The sequence below is a fragment of the Dermochelys coriacea genome, chromosome 11 (assembly GCF_009764565.3).
Source record: "Dermochelys coriacea isolate rDerCor1 chromosome 11, rDerCor1.pri.v4, whole genome shotgun sequence".
In the NCBI taxonomy this organism is placed as follows: domain Eukaryota; kingdom Metazoa; phylum Chordata; order Testudines; family Dermochelyidae; genus Dermochelys; species Dermochelys coriacea.
The window spans coordinates 50,715,818-50,733,284 of NC_050078.2; the positions used below are offsets into that span (position 1 = coordinate 50,715,818).

The following is a 17,467-nucleotide window of genomic DNA, read 5'->3' on the forward strand; positions in this document are numbered from 1 at the left end:
GTGGCCAATGTACATAGGAGAGGGGCATTGTTGGCAAATGATGACATATATCACATTGGTAGATGTGCAGATGAATGAGTGGCTGATGTGATTAGGTCCTAGGAGGGTGTCCCTTGAATAGATCTGTGGGCAGAGTTGGCAACAGGCTTTGTTGCAAGGATAGGTTCCTGGGTTAGTGTTTTTGTTGTGTGGTGTGTGTGGTTGCTGGTGAATATTTGCTTCAGGTTGGGGGCTGTCTGTAAGTGAGGACTGCCTGCCTGACTAATATCAAATTACCAAAACAAATAGTGGGTTGGATACTAACTGGAGAAAACCATAAAAGGAGACTAAGAAAGATGTGCAAAATTGTTTACAATATTACAATACAATATTTACAATAATGTCAATACGCTCCATATGATACCTCTTGGCAACAGCAGGAACATAAATGAGGTCTTTTGCTCCAGAAGCAAAGTTATTGCATATTTTTGAGCTAAAGAAAAATCGCTTTAAGTTAGAGGAGAAAGGACACTGGACAAGATGGACAGCTGATACGTAGCCACCATTTTTATCCTGTGAGACAAAGACCAAAATGAGGGGCCACCATTAAAACAGCACAAAAACCCTCTCTCTAGATCTTCACATCCAGGCAGTTTTTAAATCTTGCCAATTCTTCTTCTTCCTTCAGAATATCTGTAACATTTCGCCTTCCCCCTACTATAGAAACAGCTACATTTTTACCCAGGCCCTGAACTTGAGTTTCATCTACTGCAACCTTTTGAAGACTGATGAATTACTATCATTTCTGAAATTTAAGCAGTAGTTGAGGGAGACCTCTGAAGACTGCAGGAGCTACTCCCTAAAAGGGACTGTCAGACGTAATACCTCAGAGAAAAGTAGTATTCAGGTAAGTGAAACAAATTTTTTATTATTGGCTTTCATATCTTTGCAAGGTTGGTGAGAAAAAGATAAGTCTGATACAATTTTTTTTGTAAATGAACAATTGTAGATATGTCAGAGGTAGTTCCACCTCAATAATTCATCTAAATATAATATTATTCCCCTTTGGAAGCCATCTATCATCTCCAACAACCATTTTTGTCTTTCAGCATTCATTTAATAATTTTTGTACATAACTAATTATTGCATGTTAATAAACCAAAAGCTTAGTTTAAAAAGTTTAAGGTGGAGAATGGGTCCAACCAATACCCAAAATAACTTATTTTTTTAAAAAAATCAATACTTTTTTTAAAGCCCAAATATTAAAACAATTAAAAAATCCAAATATTAGAACATTTGGAAATGAACACTTAAGGGATCCAACCATTTTCCCAGGGCCATATAATCTTTCATCAGTCATCAGCTCAAAGGGGGAAGCAGGTAGCAGACAGAACTAGGAAGTCTTTTAGAGACCCATGTTCCCCATCTTTACATCACTCTATGCAGGGATGCCACATTTAATCCAACCATTCCTGAGGAAAGGTGAAAAAACATTTGAAATCATAAGGGAGCAGACTAAGGCGCAGAGAGACGCCTATTTTCCCACATGCCTGCTCATCTGGATTCAGCAAGTAGTTATTAGTGGGGCTTCATTATATTAGACTAGAGCATGAGATCTGGAGAGTCAAACTAATTGTCTATTTTCCAGGTCCAAAAGGAGTGGCAGTAAACCATCAGCGCCCCTGGTTAAAATTAAATTAGATTTTTATTCCTTCAACCCTTCATCTCTATGAAGTCATTATTGATTACAATGAATTAATTACACTGTTCTGTAGAGAATGACATTAAAGTAATTAAATAAGAAAAAGTAAATTAGATTTTGAAAATTCTTTTAGTTTTGATAACGTGTAAAGATTTTTAACCTGATAGTTCCCTTTTAGGTTTGGGAAATCTTTCATTGTTGCACAATTGTGCAGATATTTCTCCCTCTTACTCCCCCACTATGGAAGTTTCTGAGATAAGGACACGTCCATATCTCCCTACAACCTACTATATTTGGCTAATCTGTTGCTTATTGAAGGGGAAATAATAATTGTAAAATTATAGTATGGCATTTTTTTTAAAAAAAGCAACCCTGCACTCACAGTTCAGAATTACTTTTTTGGTGAAGTTTTAAGATGAAATGTAATATATAAACTTCGGAGAGCACTGATCCTGCCCATACAATGGGTGAAATTCTGGCATCACTGAAGTTAATGGCAAAACTCCCATTCACCTCAATAGGGCCAGGACTTCACCCCGTACCTTTTTCTACTGTGTATTTAGGCCCCAGTTGTATGAACTGCAGGCAAGTGGACTGTTGTGCCCCACACGTTTCCAGCAGCCCACCTCCATGTAGTCAACTGCAGGATTGGGGACCATAATTTATTAATTTCAACACAAACTCCAATTTGCACTTGTCTACATTTCCAGTAGAATGCTGCAGACATGAACATGTTTTAACTTTAAGCATGTAAATAGCTCCATTGAAACCAATGGGACTATTCACATGCTTAAAGTTAAGCATGTGTGTTTGCAGTATCAAGGCCTTAGGGGTTTGAAATGGTGGAGCTACCATTACCTGGCCACCAGTAGCTTAAGCTATTCCAGAGTTTAGATGAGGTCCAGTACAACTGTAAATTTCTGGTTTCAGAGTAGCAGCCCTGTTAGTCTGTATCCACAAAAAGAACAGGAGGACTTGTGGCACCTTAGAGACTAACAAATTTATTTGAGCATAAGCTTTCGTGAGCTACAGCTCCCTTCAGCGGATGCATGAATTCCATAACATAGGTGCCCTGGAAATGGGTTGGTTGATAGATTTTTAAAAAAAGTCCAATATTTTTATTAAATAGATAATACTTAGTCCTACCTTCAGGGGCGGGTGCTGGACCACAAGGCCCTTGGAGGTCCCTTCCAGACTTACAATTCTATGACTACATTTTAGTCTTAGTGCGTGCTTGGCATTAAGTGTCAAAAAAAAGTCTCTTCATTGTACAAGATGCTGTATAGCAGGTATGATCTAAAAAGCAGGGTAGGATTCCCGGGGCCGGAAATGACTGGGAGAGATGTAACTTTAGGAGGAAAGACTTGCCCTCTTCCCAACCTCCAGTTTTCACAAAGCATGCGCCTGGTGTGAAACTCACGCGATGTGTCTTTAAGACCCTCACCCAGCTCTGGCTTTGGTTTATTGGCCTGCTGTTTGCCCTACGTTTTAGGATAGGCTTGATTTCACCTTTGCAAGCCCCCCCCCCCCCACCCACGCGTGAGGCCTAGACAACATTTTTAAACTAAAGCTGAGCGGCTCCCTTCGTCCCTCGCTTCCCGGAGCCGCGCCTTGAAGAAACCCCCCCGAGCCGCAAGCCTGGCTGTAACGCCAAACGACGTAGCCGCCTGAGGGTGCCTGGCTTAGAGCTGAGCAGGGCCCGGTGGGGGGGCCAGGGGTCCCCCTGAGTGGGAGCAAAGGGGGCGGGGGGGAGACTCAGGCTCTCAGGCAGCGTCGAGCTGAGCGGGGATGAGCTCAGCGGCGGAGGGCAGGCCCGGGGGGGGCCCCCCCGGGGGTTTAACAGGGGCGGGGCGGGGCAGGTATCTGAGCGGGCTCAGGGAGATCCCGGCTTCCCTACGTTGCACGGGGCCACTGCGCTGTCGTCGTCCCCCCCCCCCCCGCGCGCGGATGTTTTAGCACCTCCCCCGCTCGCTGTGACAGGCGCCGGGGCTGGAGCAGGGCCCTGGCAACGCAGCCCCGCTGCCAGCCAGACTCTGCCCGGCTTCAGCTCCCGCGCGGCGGCCGGGCGAGCCCGCGGGGGGGGGGGCGAGCCGCGCCGCGCCGCGCCGCGCCGCGCCCCCCCCTCCTCCGTCACGTGTGTCGCTGCAGGGGGCGCGGGCCGCCTCCCGCCCCGCCATCCTCCTCCGGCAGCCGCCCCAGCCTCCGCCGCCTCGCCCGCACTATGCCTCCGCTGCCCGCTGGCCATGCCGGGGCGGTGCGGGCGCTTCCCCTCGCTGCTGCTGGGGCTGGCGGCCGCGCTGCTGCTCCGGGGGCGGCTGGTCCCCGCCGCCACCGGCCGCGCCGAGCTGAGCCGCAGCCGCCCCGGGGCACCCTCCGCGGCCACTGCAGGTACCGTCCCCGCAACCCCCCGCGGCTTCGCACCCCCCCCCCCCGGCACCTGCCCCGGCGCTGGCCCGGGAGCGGACCTGCCCTCCCGGTGCGCGGCCGGGCGCTCGCCCCTACCCCCGGAGGTTGCCCCGCTCCCCTGCAGAGCCCCCGGGGGCTGCCCGGACATGTGCTGCGCGCAGCGGGTCGCTGGGGCAGGGTCGTGGCCGCTGCGTGTCCGGCGAAGCCTCTTTCGTGGCTCGGGGGCACGTGAAGTCGCCTGGAAGGAGCCGCTCTTCCTCCCCCCTCCAGCCCCCTTCTCCCAGCTCGCCGGCCCGCCCCGGCCCGGCCGCTCACTGCAGCAGCTGCCCGCCTTGGGGCTCGCCCGGAGGCAGAGCCCTTGGGATCCTCGGAACGGACCTTTCTTCGCCGCTGTCCCAGCACCCGGAGCTGAAAAGGCCCTTGCCCAGCTTTTTCTTGTCTGAAAAACAGAACTGGTCCCCAGGGAAGGGTGACACGGTATTTTTGTGGGAGTGGAAAAGAAGGCGTCATGATTAGTCTCCCTAAGATACATCTAGGTTTCTGCGTGGCTTGGGAGAGATTACGTGTCCCGGTGGTCTTTATGCCCCTCCACCCCGGCCTGGTGTGTTCATCCTGCGCCGTGCGACAAACGGGATTGGGATTGGGATTGGGATTGGGATTGAGGCAGGTTCAGCATCGTTTTAAACTGCTTGTGTTAGCACTCCTGGCCAACACAGGCTGCTGGCTGAAATCTACGACACCTCAGTGATGACTGAATTTGTGAAAATACAGCTGCAAGTGGCTTACGCAAAGAATGGAACGTTTCATTTTTCAGAAGCCCGAAAAATGTGGTTTTAGGGAAGCAGGTAGTAGATCCGTATTAGTTCCTAACACCTAAACAGAATCCATTTTTGCTATCGCTGGATCTCTTTACTGCGCGGATACTATAACATGTTGGCAAAAAAGAAAAGGAGGACTTGTGGCACCTTAAGGTGCCACAAGTCCTCCTTTTTTGCGAATACAGACTAACACAGCTGCTACTCTGAAACCTGTTATAACATGTTGTTGCAGGGTGGGAGGGAGGAATGTACCCCTTCAGCTATGTGGTTGCTTTGACCTATTGATAGCAGGAAATGGTCCGTTAAGTGACTGGATAATGCTGTTCAGGAAAGTGTGCCTTGGTGAATTACTGTATGCAGGCGGTAATCTCTAGATTAATTCAATGGATGAGGCATTTGTAGGCTTCTTAAATCTCTCAAATGAGTGGCAAAGTCTGTGAGCTCATTTGTTTTCACATGCGCTCTGTGGAACAAGAAAATCTGTTAATTTTCCCAACAATTGTGAATGTAGAACAATGTAGTTATTTCACAAATGAAGGTCTCAATCCTGCAATTGAATCCATGTAGATAGACCCAGGTGCAGAATCAGGGAACCAGTCAATACGGTTTTAAAAAAATATTTCTGATTAAAAGACTTTTTTTCCACACATCTGTTTTCTGAAATCAGCCTAAAAAAATTTGTACTTAGATGAAAGTCAATATTACAAGGATTTCAAAATGTTTCCAAACGTTATTTAAGCCTTTATGTTATCATAGCCTCATTTTGGCAAATAAGCACTGATTTAGCTTCATTTCAGTTCAGTCCATTCAGGCACTGAATACTGCCTAGGAGACCTAACTATATCTTTAAATTTACGCATGTGCTTAAGTGCTTTGCTGAAATGAAGGCCATCTGAAGTATGTCAGTGTTGAACTGATTGTACAGATCAATTGTAGAGCTGAAGTGAGCTGTAGCTCACGAAAGCTGATGTTCAAATAAATTTGTTAGTCTCTAAGGTGCCACAAGTACTCCTTTTCTTTTTGTAGAGCTGGAAACGCTTATTTTATAACCACTAGAACATGCATACAGAAAGGAAAAAGTTTATTTTGAACATGAATACAGTTCATAGTTGTTGTAGATCTGGGGATTTGTTCCTTTTCCATCTACATCGCTAATAAAATAATTAAACGAATACCAGGAAAGCTTGAGAGAGAGAGGTTTGAAAAAAAATTTTTTGATGCCACACATTTGTTTTTCTACAGAAAATCAAAACATTTTTGTTTTTCAGAAACCTTTTAATGTAGGTAAAGGGAAAAAAAGGCTAAGATGTGGGAACTGAAAACTGCATTGTTGTCATTTAGCTTTAGAAGAAAAACAAAAATTCCTGTATTTTCCCTCCCAATTTTTAGTGGAAAATATTTACTATTCATCCTAGCCCAAGTTAAAAGACTGTGTCAACATTACTGGTTTGTGTGGTAAACTTTTTATTTATAAGATATTTATTTTTCTGTCAAGTCACTCACAGAAAAATAAATGACACCACATTCTTAGCTTATTCTATTTGGTTTTATTTTAAATAAAAATTCTTGATGGCTGAGCTTTAAAAAAAAAAAAAAAAAAAAAAAAAGGCCTAACGCAGTTTGGTACACATTTCCTGTTGACAGTCCAAGCCAACTAACATTCATCAAAGTGATTGAATGCACTGACTAGGTACTGTTTAAAGTGAGCTATAGCTCACGAAAGCTTATGCTCTAATAAATTTGTTAGTCTCTAAGGTGCCACAAGTACTCCTTTTCTTTTTGCGAATACAGACTAACACAGCTGCTACTCTGAAACCATTCACAGCTCTGTTAGTGTGAATCTCAGTCTTCAGCTACTGTTCCAGTTGTCTGTTTTAGAAATGATCTTGGTCCAATTTATGTAACCATATATTGCCTTTAAATAGCTGTGACTAAACTATCATTCTTTACATGAGAATTAGGCAGTTTGGTAGCCAGCTTTATATTTAGGTTGTCTGTCGTAAGATTTATTTATCATAACATTTGTGACATTTTTTCAAGATTCTCGAACACCTTAATTGTTCACAATGAGCCATTGAAATTCAATAAGAAGAAAGCCTTGGGGCCAGAAATAAATCTTTTCTTTGTCCTATGAAATTCTGTTCAGATTTAGCTGAATTATCGGCTGCTGAAAATGGTAATTTTCCTTCTGTCCCTTCCATTACCAGCAATGTCCAAGCAGCAGAATAACTGAACATGAACGTTCTAAAGCACGGGCCTCATGCTGCTGCAGTAGGAGCACACACTGCGCTGGGAACCCCAGGAGCAGACAGTCTTTCCAGGAGGTAGAGAACTGGGCTGGACTTGGCTGTGTTCTCCAACCCATCATGTTGCCCTGGTCACCCTTCCACCAAAGGAGGAAGGAGCTTCCCCAGACTCCTGAACGAGAGAGTTGGATAGGGTTCTACTTTACACCCCCCCTCCCCCACCCCCGCCTCGCCATCACCACCGCTCCAGGTTAAGCATGTGGCTCAAGAGGCCCATTGTCCTCTAGCACAACAGCCTTTTATTGAAATATTTAGTCTGGTAGCTCAAGTGGTCAAAGCCTGAGTTGTAGTGCTCCAGTTTCAGGGTTCAGATTCTATTGATGCGACATAAAGGAGGCATTGGGAATCATAGAAGATTAGGGTTGGAAGAGACCTTGGGAGGTCATCTAGTCCAACCCCCTGCTCAAAGCAGTACCAACCCCCAACTAAATCATCCCAGCCAAGCCTTAGTCAAGCTGGGCCTTAAAAACCTCTAAGGATGCAGATTCCACCACCCCCTTAGGTAACCCCTTCCAGTGCTTCACCACCCTCCTAGTAAAATAGTTTTTTCCTACTATCCAACCTAGACCTTCCCCACTGCAACTTGAGACCATTGGTCCTTGTTCTGTCATCTGCCGCCACTGAGAATAGCTTCGCTCCATCTTTTCTGGGACCCCCCTTCTTGTAGTTGAAGGCTACTATCAAATTCCCCCTCACTCTTCTGAAGACTAAGTCAGCCCAGTTTCCTTCAGCCTTTCCTCGTAAGTCATGTGCCCCAACCCCCTAATCATTTTTGTTGTCCTCTACTGGACTCTCTCCAATTTGTCCACATCCTTTCTGTAGTTGGGGGCCCAAAACTGGACACAATACTCCAGATGTGGCCTCACCAGTGCCGAATAGAGGGGAATAATCACTTCCTTCGATCTGCTGGCAGTGCTCCTACTAATGCAGCCCAATATGCCGTTGGCCTTCTTGGCAACAAGGGCACACTGCTGACTCATATCCAGCTTCTCGTCCACTGTAATATCCAGGTCCTTTTTTGCAGAACTGCTGCGTAGCCAGTCAGTCCCCAGCCTGTAGCAGTGCATGGGATTCTTCCATCCCGAGTGTAGGACTCTGCACTTGTCCTTGTTGAACCTCATCAGATTTCTTTTGGCCCAATAGTCCAATTTGTCTAGGTCAGGGGTGACCAACCTGTGGCTCCAGAGTCACGTGCGGCTCTTCAGAAGTTAATATGCGGCTCCTGGTATAGGCATGACTTCAGGGTTGGAGCTACAGGCACCAACTTTCCAATGTGCCCAGGGGTACTCACTGCTCAACCCCTGGCTCTGCCACAGGCCCTGCCCTCACTCTACCCCTTCCCGCCCATCCCCTGAGCCTGCAGTGTCCTCGCTCCTCCGCCCCGAGCCTCCTGCACCCCACAAAACAGCTAATTGGGAAATGCAGGGAGGGAGCAGGAGAAGCTGATCGGCGAGGCTGCTGGTGGGTAGAAGGTGCTTGGATGGGGGTGGAGGAGCTGATGGGGGGCTGCTGACATATTACTGTGGCTCTTTGGCAACATACATTGGTAAATTCTGGCTCCTTCTCAGGCTCAGGTTGGCCACCCCTGGTCTAGGTCACTCTGGACCCTATCGCTACCCTCCAGCATATCTACCTACCCTCTCAGTTTAGTGTCATTTGTGAACTTGCTGAGGGTGCAATCCATCCCATCATCCAGATTATTAATGAAGATGTTGAACAAAACCGGCCCCAGATCAACTCCTGAGGCACTCTGCTTGATACTGGCTGCCAACTAGACATTGAGCCCTTGATCACTACCCATTGACGTCACTAGGTTGCCTCCCCCATTCAGTAAGGGTCCCACACTTTCCTTGGCCACCTTCTTGTTGCTAACATACCTGTAGAAACCCTCCTTGTTACCTTTCACATCCCTTGCTAGCTGCAACTCAAATTGTGCTTTGGCCTTCTTGATTACCCCTGCATGCTCGAGCAATGTTTTTATACTCCTCCCTAGTCATCTGTCCAAGTTTCCACTTCTTGTAAGCTTCCATTTGTGTTTAAGCTCACCATACAAATGTATGGTTGTGTATAATATAATTTGTATTTTACTTTTTTCCTGTTTAAAAAAAACCTAGAGAATTGCATTAAAGAACTATGGTAAACGTATGTTCATATTGCTGCAGTGTGCACAGGATGAGTAGTATTCAGGGAATCAATAAGGGTTATGTAGTGAATGAGGCTGTTTGTAGGGTTCCTCCCTCATTTTCTCTATAAGTTAGAAGATGTGTAGAGAACAAGTCACAGGCCTAACAGGAAGAGAGAGGGATGGAGCTTATGGCTTATCTCTCTCCTTCTGTCACAGATTTCCTATGGGATGCTGAGTTCGCCACTTGAACCATTATTTTGGCAGATGGCCACTCATAATATTATTTATTTCAATTGCAGTAACACCTAGAAGCCCGAGTAATAGACCAGGACTCTCCTCGGTGCTGTACAAATACAGACCAGAAAGATTGTCTCTGCTCCAAAGATTTTGTGTATTCCTCATTTTCTGTGTGCCCAGCTTGAGACACCTGGGGTCAGATCTGTAGAAATGCTGAATGCTGCAACTGAAGTCAGTGGGAGCTGTGAATGCTCAACATCTCTGTCAGAAAGGAAGTGAGGTCTGGAGGAATGAGCACAGGACTGAGAGTTCTACCCATGGCTTTGATCTCAGGCAAATATTTATCTCAGTTTCCCCATTTGTAAATTGGGGATAATTTCTTACCTTGCAAGGCAAATATGGAGGTAAATTAATTAATGTTTGTGAGGCACTCCGTTACTTTGAAGATGTTGAGAAAATGAATAATTCTGTAAAATACAGACTTTGGATGGTGTGCAGTAAATGAGTCGGGCCACTAATTGAATGATAAGGATAAAAATAAATATCTGTCTCATCCCCACAGCATGGTCTTATTCTGTGCAATAAATGAGGGCTCCTGTGGGGAAAATAATAGTATGTGATACTGTATTTAAAGACTATCTCATATTGCACAAGGTGGGTTGGGGGGTGAACTGAGGTTGCACAGGTAACCTTAATTCTGGCTCTAAGTTTTGATTGCTTGACTTTGCAGTCTAAAAAATGTTCTTTTAACATACTTTAACTGTTATTAGTTTGTTCAGCTTTCAAAAATCAACTACAGGCACCCATCCAGTTATGTGTGCCTACCCCATTCATGAGAAATCACAGAATGAACAAACAAAGGACTGGCCATATGTCTGTCCACTGCAGGCCATCCCCACTGCCCCTCAGCCTTAGAGCAGAGAGTTAAAAAGAAAGAACCTTCCAGTAACACTGCAAGACAAGAAATTTGGGCTCTAACAGTGCCTCTACACAAGCTACAGAACTGAGCATTGCAGACCAGTCTACAGACTTGAGCTAGTGGGGCTTGCACTCTAAAAATAGCTGTGTAAACAGTGCTTCGAAGTTGCACTGAGGCTCTGAAGCCCAGGGAGAGAGGCGGGCCAAAGCAGAACTGAGCCAATTCCCTCAACTAATTAACATGTAGAAAACAATATTCAGCTTCTAGTGATATCTCAACCAAAGTGGTAAATACTCCTTCCACCACAAAATCAAAAAATAGATTCAAATGAAAACGCAGTGCATTCCTACTTGTCATAATTCCTAAGGCTCAACAACTCGAACCTCCTGACCACTGGAGCAAGCTATCAAAACCAAAAATACTCATTGTTAGAACAGCATCTATCACACTAATTTATGAGTCACTTGGGAGAGTAAATCAAAAGGTAACCACAAGCTTGACTGTTAGACACCTGCACAGAACCATCACATTACATCACCACAGCAGACTCTCACTAAAAATCAAGTCAGTGATCAGTAATTAGAGGAGAAATTTGGGAGGCACAAAATCATTTAAATCCAGAGAGGAACCAATGTGGCAGAGGAAATATTGAAATAAAGCAACACTTCGTACTCCAGTGTCCCAGATACAAGGAAGCACAAGAAAGACATTCCTTCCAAAGGTCAGGATTCGTAAGACATCTCATCGACAATTGATGAATAAAAAACCGTGGCTGAGCCTGGAAGGAAAAAAAAAAAAAAGATGGCATTGCGTGGCATAGCAATCTACTTCTGGTTCAGGAATGGACAGTAACAACAAATGGACTGGGGATCAAACTCCAAACACAGTGTCCACCCCTTTCTAGGATGGGTCCAGTCTGACTCTGAGAAATATCTGAAAAGGGATCCATCTTTTTCTTACACTTTGGAAACACGTGTATAGCTTGTCAGCAGGTGGATAAATCTAATTGATTTTTTTTAAAAAATAAGTCTGTGACCAGGGTCCTAGTGGGGGCCAGCTGAGGTCACTCAATTAGGATGAACTGTATAGAATGGGGCAGACAATCACCAAAAAGCTGGTGGATTTTCCAATACTTAGATTTACTAAACCAGCATAAAATAGCTTCTTAATTACCTCACTGGTTATTCAGGAGGCAAACAACACAGTTCCCTTAAAGTGATCCAGCCTCAGGCCTGCATCCAGGTACCTAAGTCAAATATGATGATTTCTGAAAATCTTATTTCATCATAAAAAAGAAAAGGTTCTACCAATCCCAAAGGATTGGACACATTACCTCCCAGGTTAATTAATGTTTCAGATCTTACCCAAATACACGCTACAGATAATTCTTATTAACTAAACTAAAATTTATTTAAAAAAGCAGAGAGAGAGAGTATGGTTAAAAGATTAATATGCATACGGACATGAGTTCAGCTCATTGAGGTTCAGACTCATAGCAGAGATGGTGAGCTTTGTAGTTGCAAAGAGTTCTTTCAGAAATAGTTCATACGTTATAGTCTGAAGTCATTGCAGGGTGTTCCAATTTAGGACTGGGATCTCAGTCCTTATGCCCAAGCTTCCCCTGTATGAAGTCTCAAGGAGATCTGAGATGACAGAATTGGGACCCAAGGACATTTTCTACAATTTCATGTCCTTTTTGACAAGTTGGGATTTCCTTGGGAACAAAAGATAATTAGGATAACTTTGAAGGAGATCCATCACCTGTACTTTGCTATAGGATTAACATATGGCGATTGGCTTGTTCCTGCACCATGCACAGGTGATTTGCTATACATTTCAAAGAGAGATGACTACAGAGTGAGCCCATATTTACAATTCATTTAAATGCTAGGATGTTGATTACATTGTTCACCATTACCCATATACATGTAAATATGCAAAACCACAAACATTATCTTTCCACTTGTCTTTAAGGGTTGAATTTGCGCCATTTATTTTGCGGGGTCTGTAACCCTTTTTAGCCATGCATCACAAAGTCTTTTTGATTTATATGAGATTTTTTTTAAATTTAAATACCTTTTGTTTTTAAAAATAATTTCAAATTAAATTTTAAATGGACTTATGATAACTGATGTTAAGGCCTAAGTGTATTAGAATCTATTTAAATTTAAATTATACAAAAATAACATTAAACAGTCCATATTTGTTGCCAGAGTTTTAAAGCAAGTCAAACTACTGAACTGATGGAAGTTACTGGATAAGCAACTAGAACCAGTGTTTTCTGAAGTTCTAAACTAGCTTTTGACAGTTTTTTTGCAGACTAGTTCATTCAGAACTGAGACTCTCATTGGAAGTTGCAGAGGTAGGAAAGCTTGTTTTTCCTTTCCAATCTATGAATGCAAGTTAGGTGGGAGAGGATGTGCTCTACTAGTTCTAAAGGGTGACCAGAAACAATAATTTCAATTCACTAACTACAGAGAATACCTCCTTTGATTAATAAATCGGTTAGTTTTAAATTTAAAACATGTTTTGATTAACTTTTTTTCCCCTTACGTGTCCAGCACACTTGTTTTTTTTAACAGTTCAGTAAAACTAAATTTAAAATGCATTTGTGCGTTTTTAATTTAATTCCTATTTCCATCCAAATAGTTTGACACAAATCTAGTAAATAGTAACACATCGTTCACCATTTTCTAACATAATAAAAAAGTAAAAATTAAGAATCTGAATAAATATATGTTAAGCTATGTAATTGCTGAAACAAATGTGTATCAATATATTGTATCCTTCTGGTTAGCAAAAAGAAGTACTAGATTGCAAATCAGCACGATTTAATGATTATCAACCAATGAGAATCAACCTTTCTTTAGGAAAATAATTGAAAATTCAATTGCAAACTATGATTAAAATCAGGTTTCTTGCTGGCTGATTTAAATCAAACCAGCCTGCTTGTCATACCAACAAAATCTTATTGAATTGACTGTGTATCTACCCACAGATTGCTGCTTCCTATATGGCAGCTCAACTCTACAGCCATTCTGTTTGCCTCCATAGTTTGTTCTGGGCTCCTGCTCCGGCTTTCCCTCCACAGTCCCACCCTGTCAGGCCATCCTTATATTCCCAAATTAAATATTTTGAAAAAAATTGGTAGTACATTCTCAAAAGGACAGATCTCTCTTCGGATTGGTTTCTTAAAGGTCTTTGTGTAAATGACCTGGGTCTCTCTCTTAACCATCTCCTTGAGCAATGTGTAGTGAGATACGATTACAATTAGAGCTAGTCAGAAAATGTTAGATATTTTTAGCAACAACAACAAAAAAATTTAAAACTTTGAAAAAAAATCATTAAAATGAATTTTCATTGAAAAACTGGAACATTTCAAAAGAGGTATAATTTAATAAAAGACTGTTTTTCATCTAAGTAATTTTTGGACACCTTCGATTACAACTATTCAGATAAGTAGCAGGCATGTTCTGCCAGCAGTCAGTCTTACAACTTTACAAATAACTTTTTAATTGCATCTGGGGAACACATGAAAAATGTATCCCTTCTTCAGCTCCCTCTGGGCTCAAGGGCCAGCTGTCAGCCCAAGACCATACTGTGTCACTATGCTAGTCATTTAACTTTGCCATGCCTCAGTTTCTCCAGTCAAAAAGTGAGGAAAATAATTCCAAGTGAAAATAATGCACAGGGCTTATGTGAGGTTTAATCAGTGCATCGATAATGCTTTGAAGATATAAAACTTGACATAAATATTAAGCTTGTATATTTATAATATGTTTGGTTATCACTATATACATCTATCTGGGTTGCATTAATTCTGAGGTCTCTCCCTTTCCAAATGTTTATGTAGAGGAGTGCTACATTCATATGCTCTCCACGAAGGTCCTTGAAGCAATGTAAAAATCACTTCTCTCCCTATTACATACTGCTGCAGTTCAGCTCAGCAGAGGCACTCGAGCCAGGGTCCTTCAGTATAAATGAGGGAGCTGCTGGCATGTTGTTGTCTGTAATGGGACCTTTTGTTTTGAATCTCTCGCGTTGTGACCCTGCCTGGTCCTCTAGGGTATGTCTACACAGCCCACAGCAAGAAGTGTGGGGCTGAGGAGTGAGGCATGGGGGAATTATTCAGCATCTGTAGAAAGAAGGAAATTGTGCAGCCGTTTTCCTGGCTGCATAATTGCATAGGACATGGGGCCTTGCTCATAAGGTCAGGGCTGTCAAATTAGGGACTATTGATGCGGCCAGCCGGCATAATTCCTATCACAGAAATTAAGATCCAGTGTCTCTTGCTGTCATTTCTGGGGTTAAACTTTCCACTGGCAGCTTGGCTTTTTCAGCAGAGGGTCATTGGAGCCAGAGTTTAGCCAGTGTCCGGGTGCAGTGTGATAAGACTTATATATTCAAGCCTTTGAAAGATTACTGATTAAATCAGGAATTGTGGGTTTTTTAAATTTATTATGGGGTGGGGAAGGGTGCCTTGCAGCCCTCAGTTAAAAGGCTAGTGTTTTGTTTTTGTGTAGCATTTAGGAATGTAGGGTGCCAAGGCAGTTGAAGATAAATGAAATATGAATTTCCAGATAAATAACATGAACCTTTTGGCAAATCTGCACCTGGTTTCAAGTGGAATTACTAAAGTTTGGTACAGTTCTCACCCCAGACAGAAGATGTCATTGAACACAATGCAAGGTACTAACCCCTGCTGCCTCTAGAAACAAGTTCTGAGCGCACATTGTTGTGTGGAAGCTCATTGCTATTCTCTAAAATATGATTCTTGCTGGCATTTTTAGTTCTAGTTTCTTAAGTAAGTAGAGGGGGGAAACACAATTTTATATATAGTGGTTTTCCATTTATTCAGGACCCGTGTTCAGAGCACTCAGTTATTAGAAATGGCAAGAGAAGAAAATTGTCGGTGACTATAGTAGCACAGGTTTCAGAGTAGCAGCCGTGTTAGTCTGTATACAGACTAACACGGCTGCTACTTTGAAACCTGTCATTATGCAAGGCACTGAATTTAGCTGTATAGTAGCACAGCACAGGAAGAGATTGGATGAAACTATAAAACCTAGTAGACTGGAGACAGGAAAATAGTGCAATAAAGGAACGAAATAAGATGTTATGAAACTAAGTTAGGGAAGAAATTGAGAGGTGATATGACAGGTGGAATATGAGACGGGAACATATAATGGAGAAGAGGAAATATATGTGGAGGGAGGCTTATTTTCTGTGTGTTTCATGAAGGGTGATTGCTCAGCTGTCAGGAGCAATCATGGGAAAGGTAAGCCCAAAAACTGAAACAAAAAATCAATATTTGAGAAGGGAAAGTTGGTAGGAGATGTAAGCAATCTGTGACAGTGAAGTAGTGAGTGGAGAAAGAAAGGAGAATTATTATAAACAATTCAATTGTATTGAAAGTTTGAGGACCATCATACTGAACAGTATTAGCACCAGTGTTCCAATGTGATTCAAGAAGCCCAAATTGGCATTAATTTCCTCAGTGAAGAGCAAGGAGGTAATTGGGGGGAAGAAGTGTTGAGTGGTTAGAGTGCGGAATTGGGAAATGGAACCTCTGATTCAGCCCTGAAGAGTTTAGTTTGTCAGATGGCAATACATGAATGTAGCCAAATGGTTGTAGTTTCTGCTAATTTTTAGTAAGATGTTGGCAGGTACTAAATCATCAGTGGCCAACCAATATGTCAGCTTCTACGACAATTGCTGTAAGTCTGAAAGAGGGTAGTGTCAGGATTTGTAATACTGCTGTTGATTGGTGCCATCAGGGATCTGCAGTGTTTTATATCTCTGAATTAGTTGTTAGTAGAGGAAACCTTCCGTTACCAGATATGCCGGTTACTTTGGGGCATGGTCATTTATTAGGGTTACTCTTTGGAGGGGAGGGGGGGTTCTGTAATTCTGTTAATGTACTGCTTGTTTCACTTGTGTATTCATATGGAGCGCTGCTCCTTTCTTCTGCAAGTCCTCTCCCAGTGGAGCTATTCTGCAGGACCTAGGTTCCCCGGGACTGGGTTCCTCCAGCCCTAGAACTAGATGAACATACGGGCACACACACACTAACAGAGCAAGTCTGAGAGGACCGGGTCAATCAGCATTCTCAAGCTGATCCCCTTATATGTCCTTGTACTCAATGGGCTGGGTTAAGCAGCACCTTCAAGCTGTCATCCTTATATGCTCCTGGTCTCAATAGGGTGGACTGAGCAACACTTTCACCTGACCCCCACCCTCTTATGTGCCACAGGTTTAACATGTTCCTATCCCACTTTCACATCACAATTGTACGGGTAGTAACCCACTTGATGAGCAAACCCCACAGTATTTTAGGGCGCTACAAGGATCTTTAGCTTAAGTAAAAGAGGCGTTGCTGCAGAGTAAATGGGGGAAGCTAAACTCCAAAAGAGTAAAGTGCAGAGAGAGAGAGAGAGAAGCAACCAGCTTAACCATAAAAGTTATTTATTGAATAATAGTGATAACTACACAAGGAGGGATAAACCAACATAGCATACATTATTAAAGGTTAATACCTAAGGTAGAAAGGAAAACAGAGAGAGAGAAAGAGGGGGATCTCACCAACTCCATGAGGCTTGAACTGGTCGGGGTTCCCAGGTGATGGTGGTAGCTCAGGGTCCTGAGTGCTGGAGACAGGCAGAGCCCCCAGCACGATCAGTCAAGAGAAGATGGATTCCTAGCGGAACTCATGCACAGTTTGGATCTAAGCATCAGAACACTTACTTGGGCATAGGTAGGGGTTTTTGTAGAGAAAATACAGTGGTTCAAGGGAAAACACTAGATTTGTTCATGCGTAAACTGATGACTTAAGAGTTTTCTTTAGGCTAGACAATAGGAGCTGATCACTCTTGGCTATGGGTGGTGTTTTCTTCCAGGGGGCTCACAATGCAGCTAGACTGCTTCAGTATTTTGGATATCAATCAAGGATTTACTACTAGAATTGGTCTGATAATT

General features: G+C 43.3%; 1 protein-coding gene across 2 annotated transcripts in view; it reads left to right on the forward strand.

The window, feature by feature from the left end:
* Positions 1 to 3,841: 3,841 nt before the first annotated feature.
* The window catches only part of FAM171B (family with sequence similarity 171 member B), a 64,502-nt gene continuing 50,876 nt past the window's right edge, over positions 3,842 to 17,467 (forward strand). The window contains exon 1 of one of the 2 annotated variants that reach the window (XM_038422734.2): positions 3,842 to 4,069. In XM_038422734.2, coding sequence (XP_038278662.1) covers positions 3,925 to 4,069 — 145 coding nt within the window. In that variant the 5' untranslated portion in view covers positions 3,842 to 3,924. The remainder of the gene's footprint in view (positions 4,070 to 17,467) is intronic. The other variant, XM_043505449.1, reaches the window with a different exon arrangement.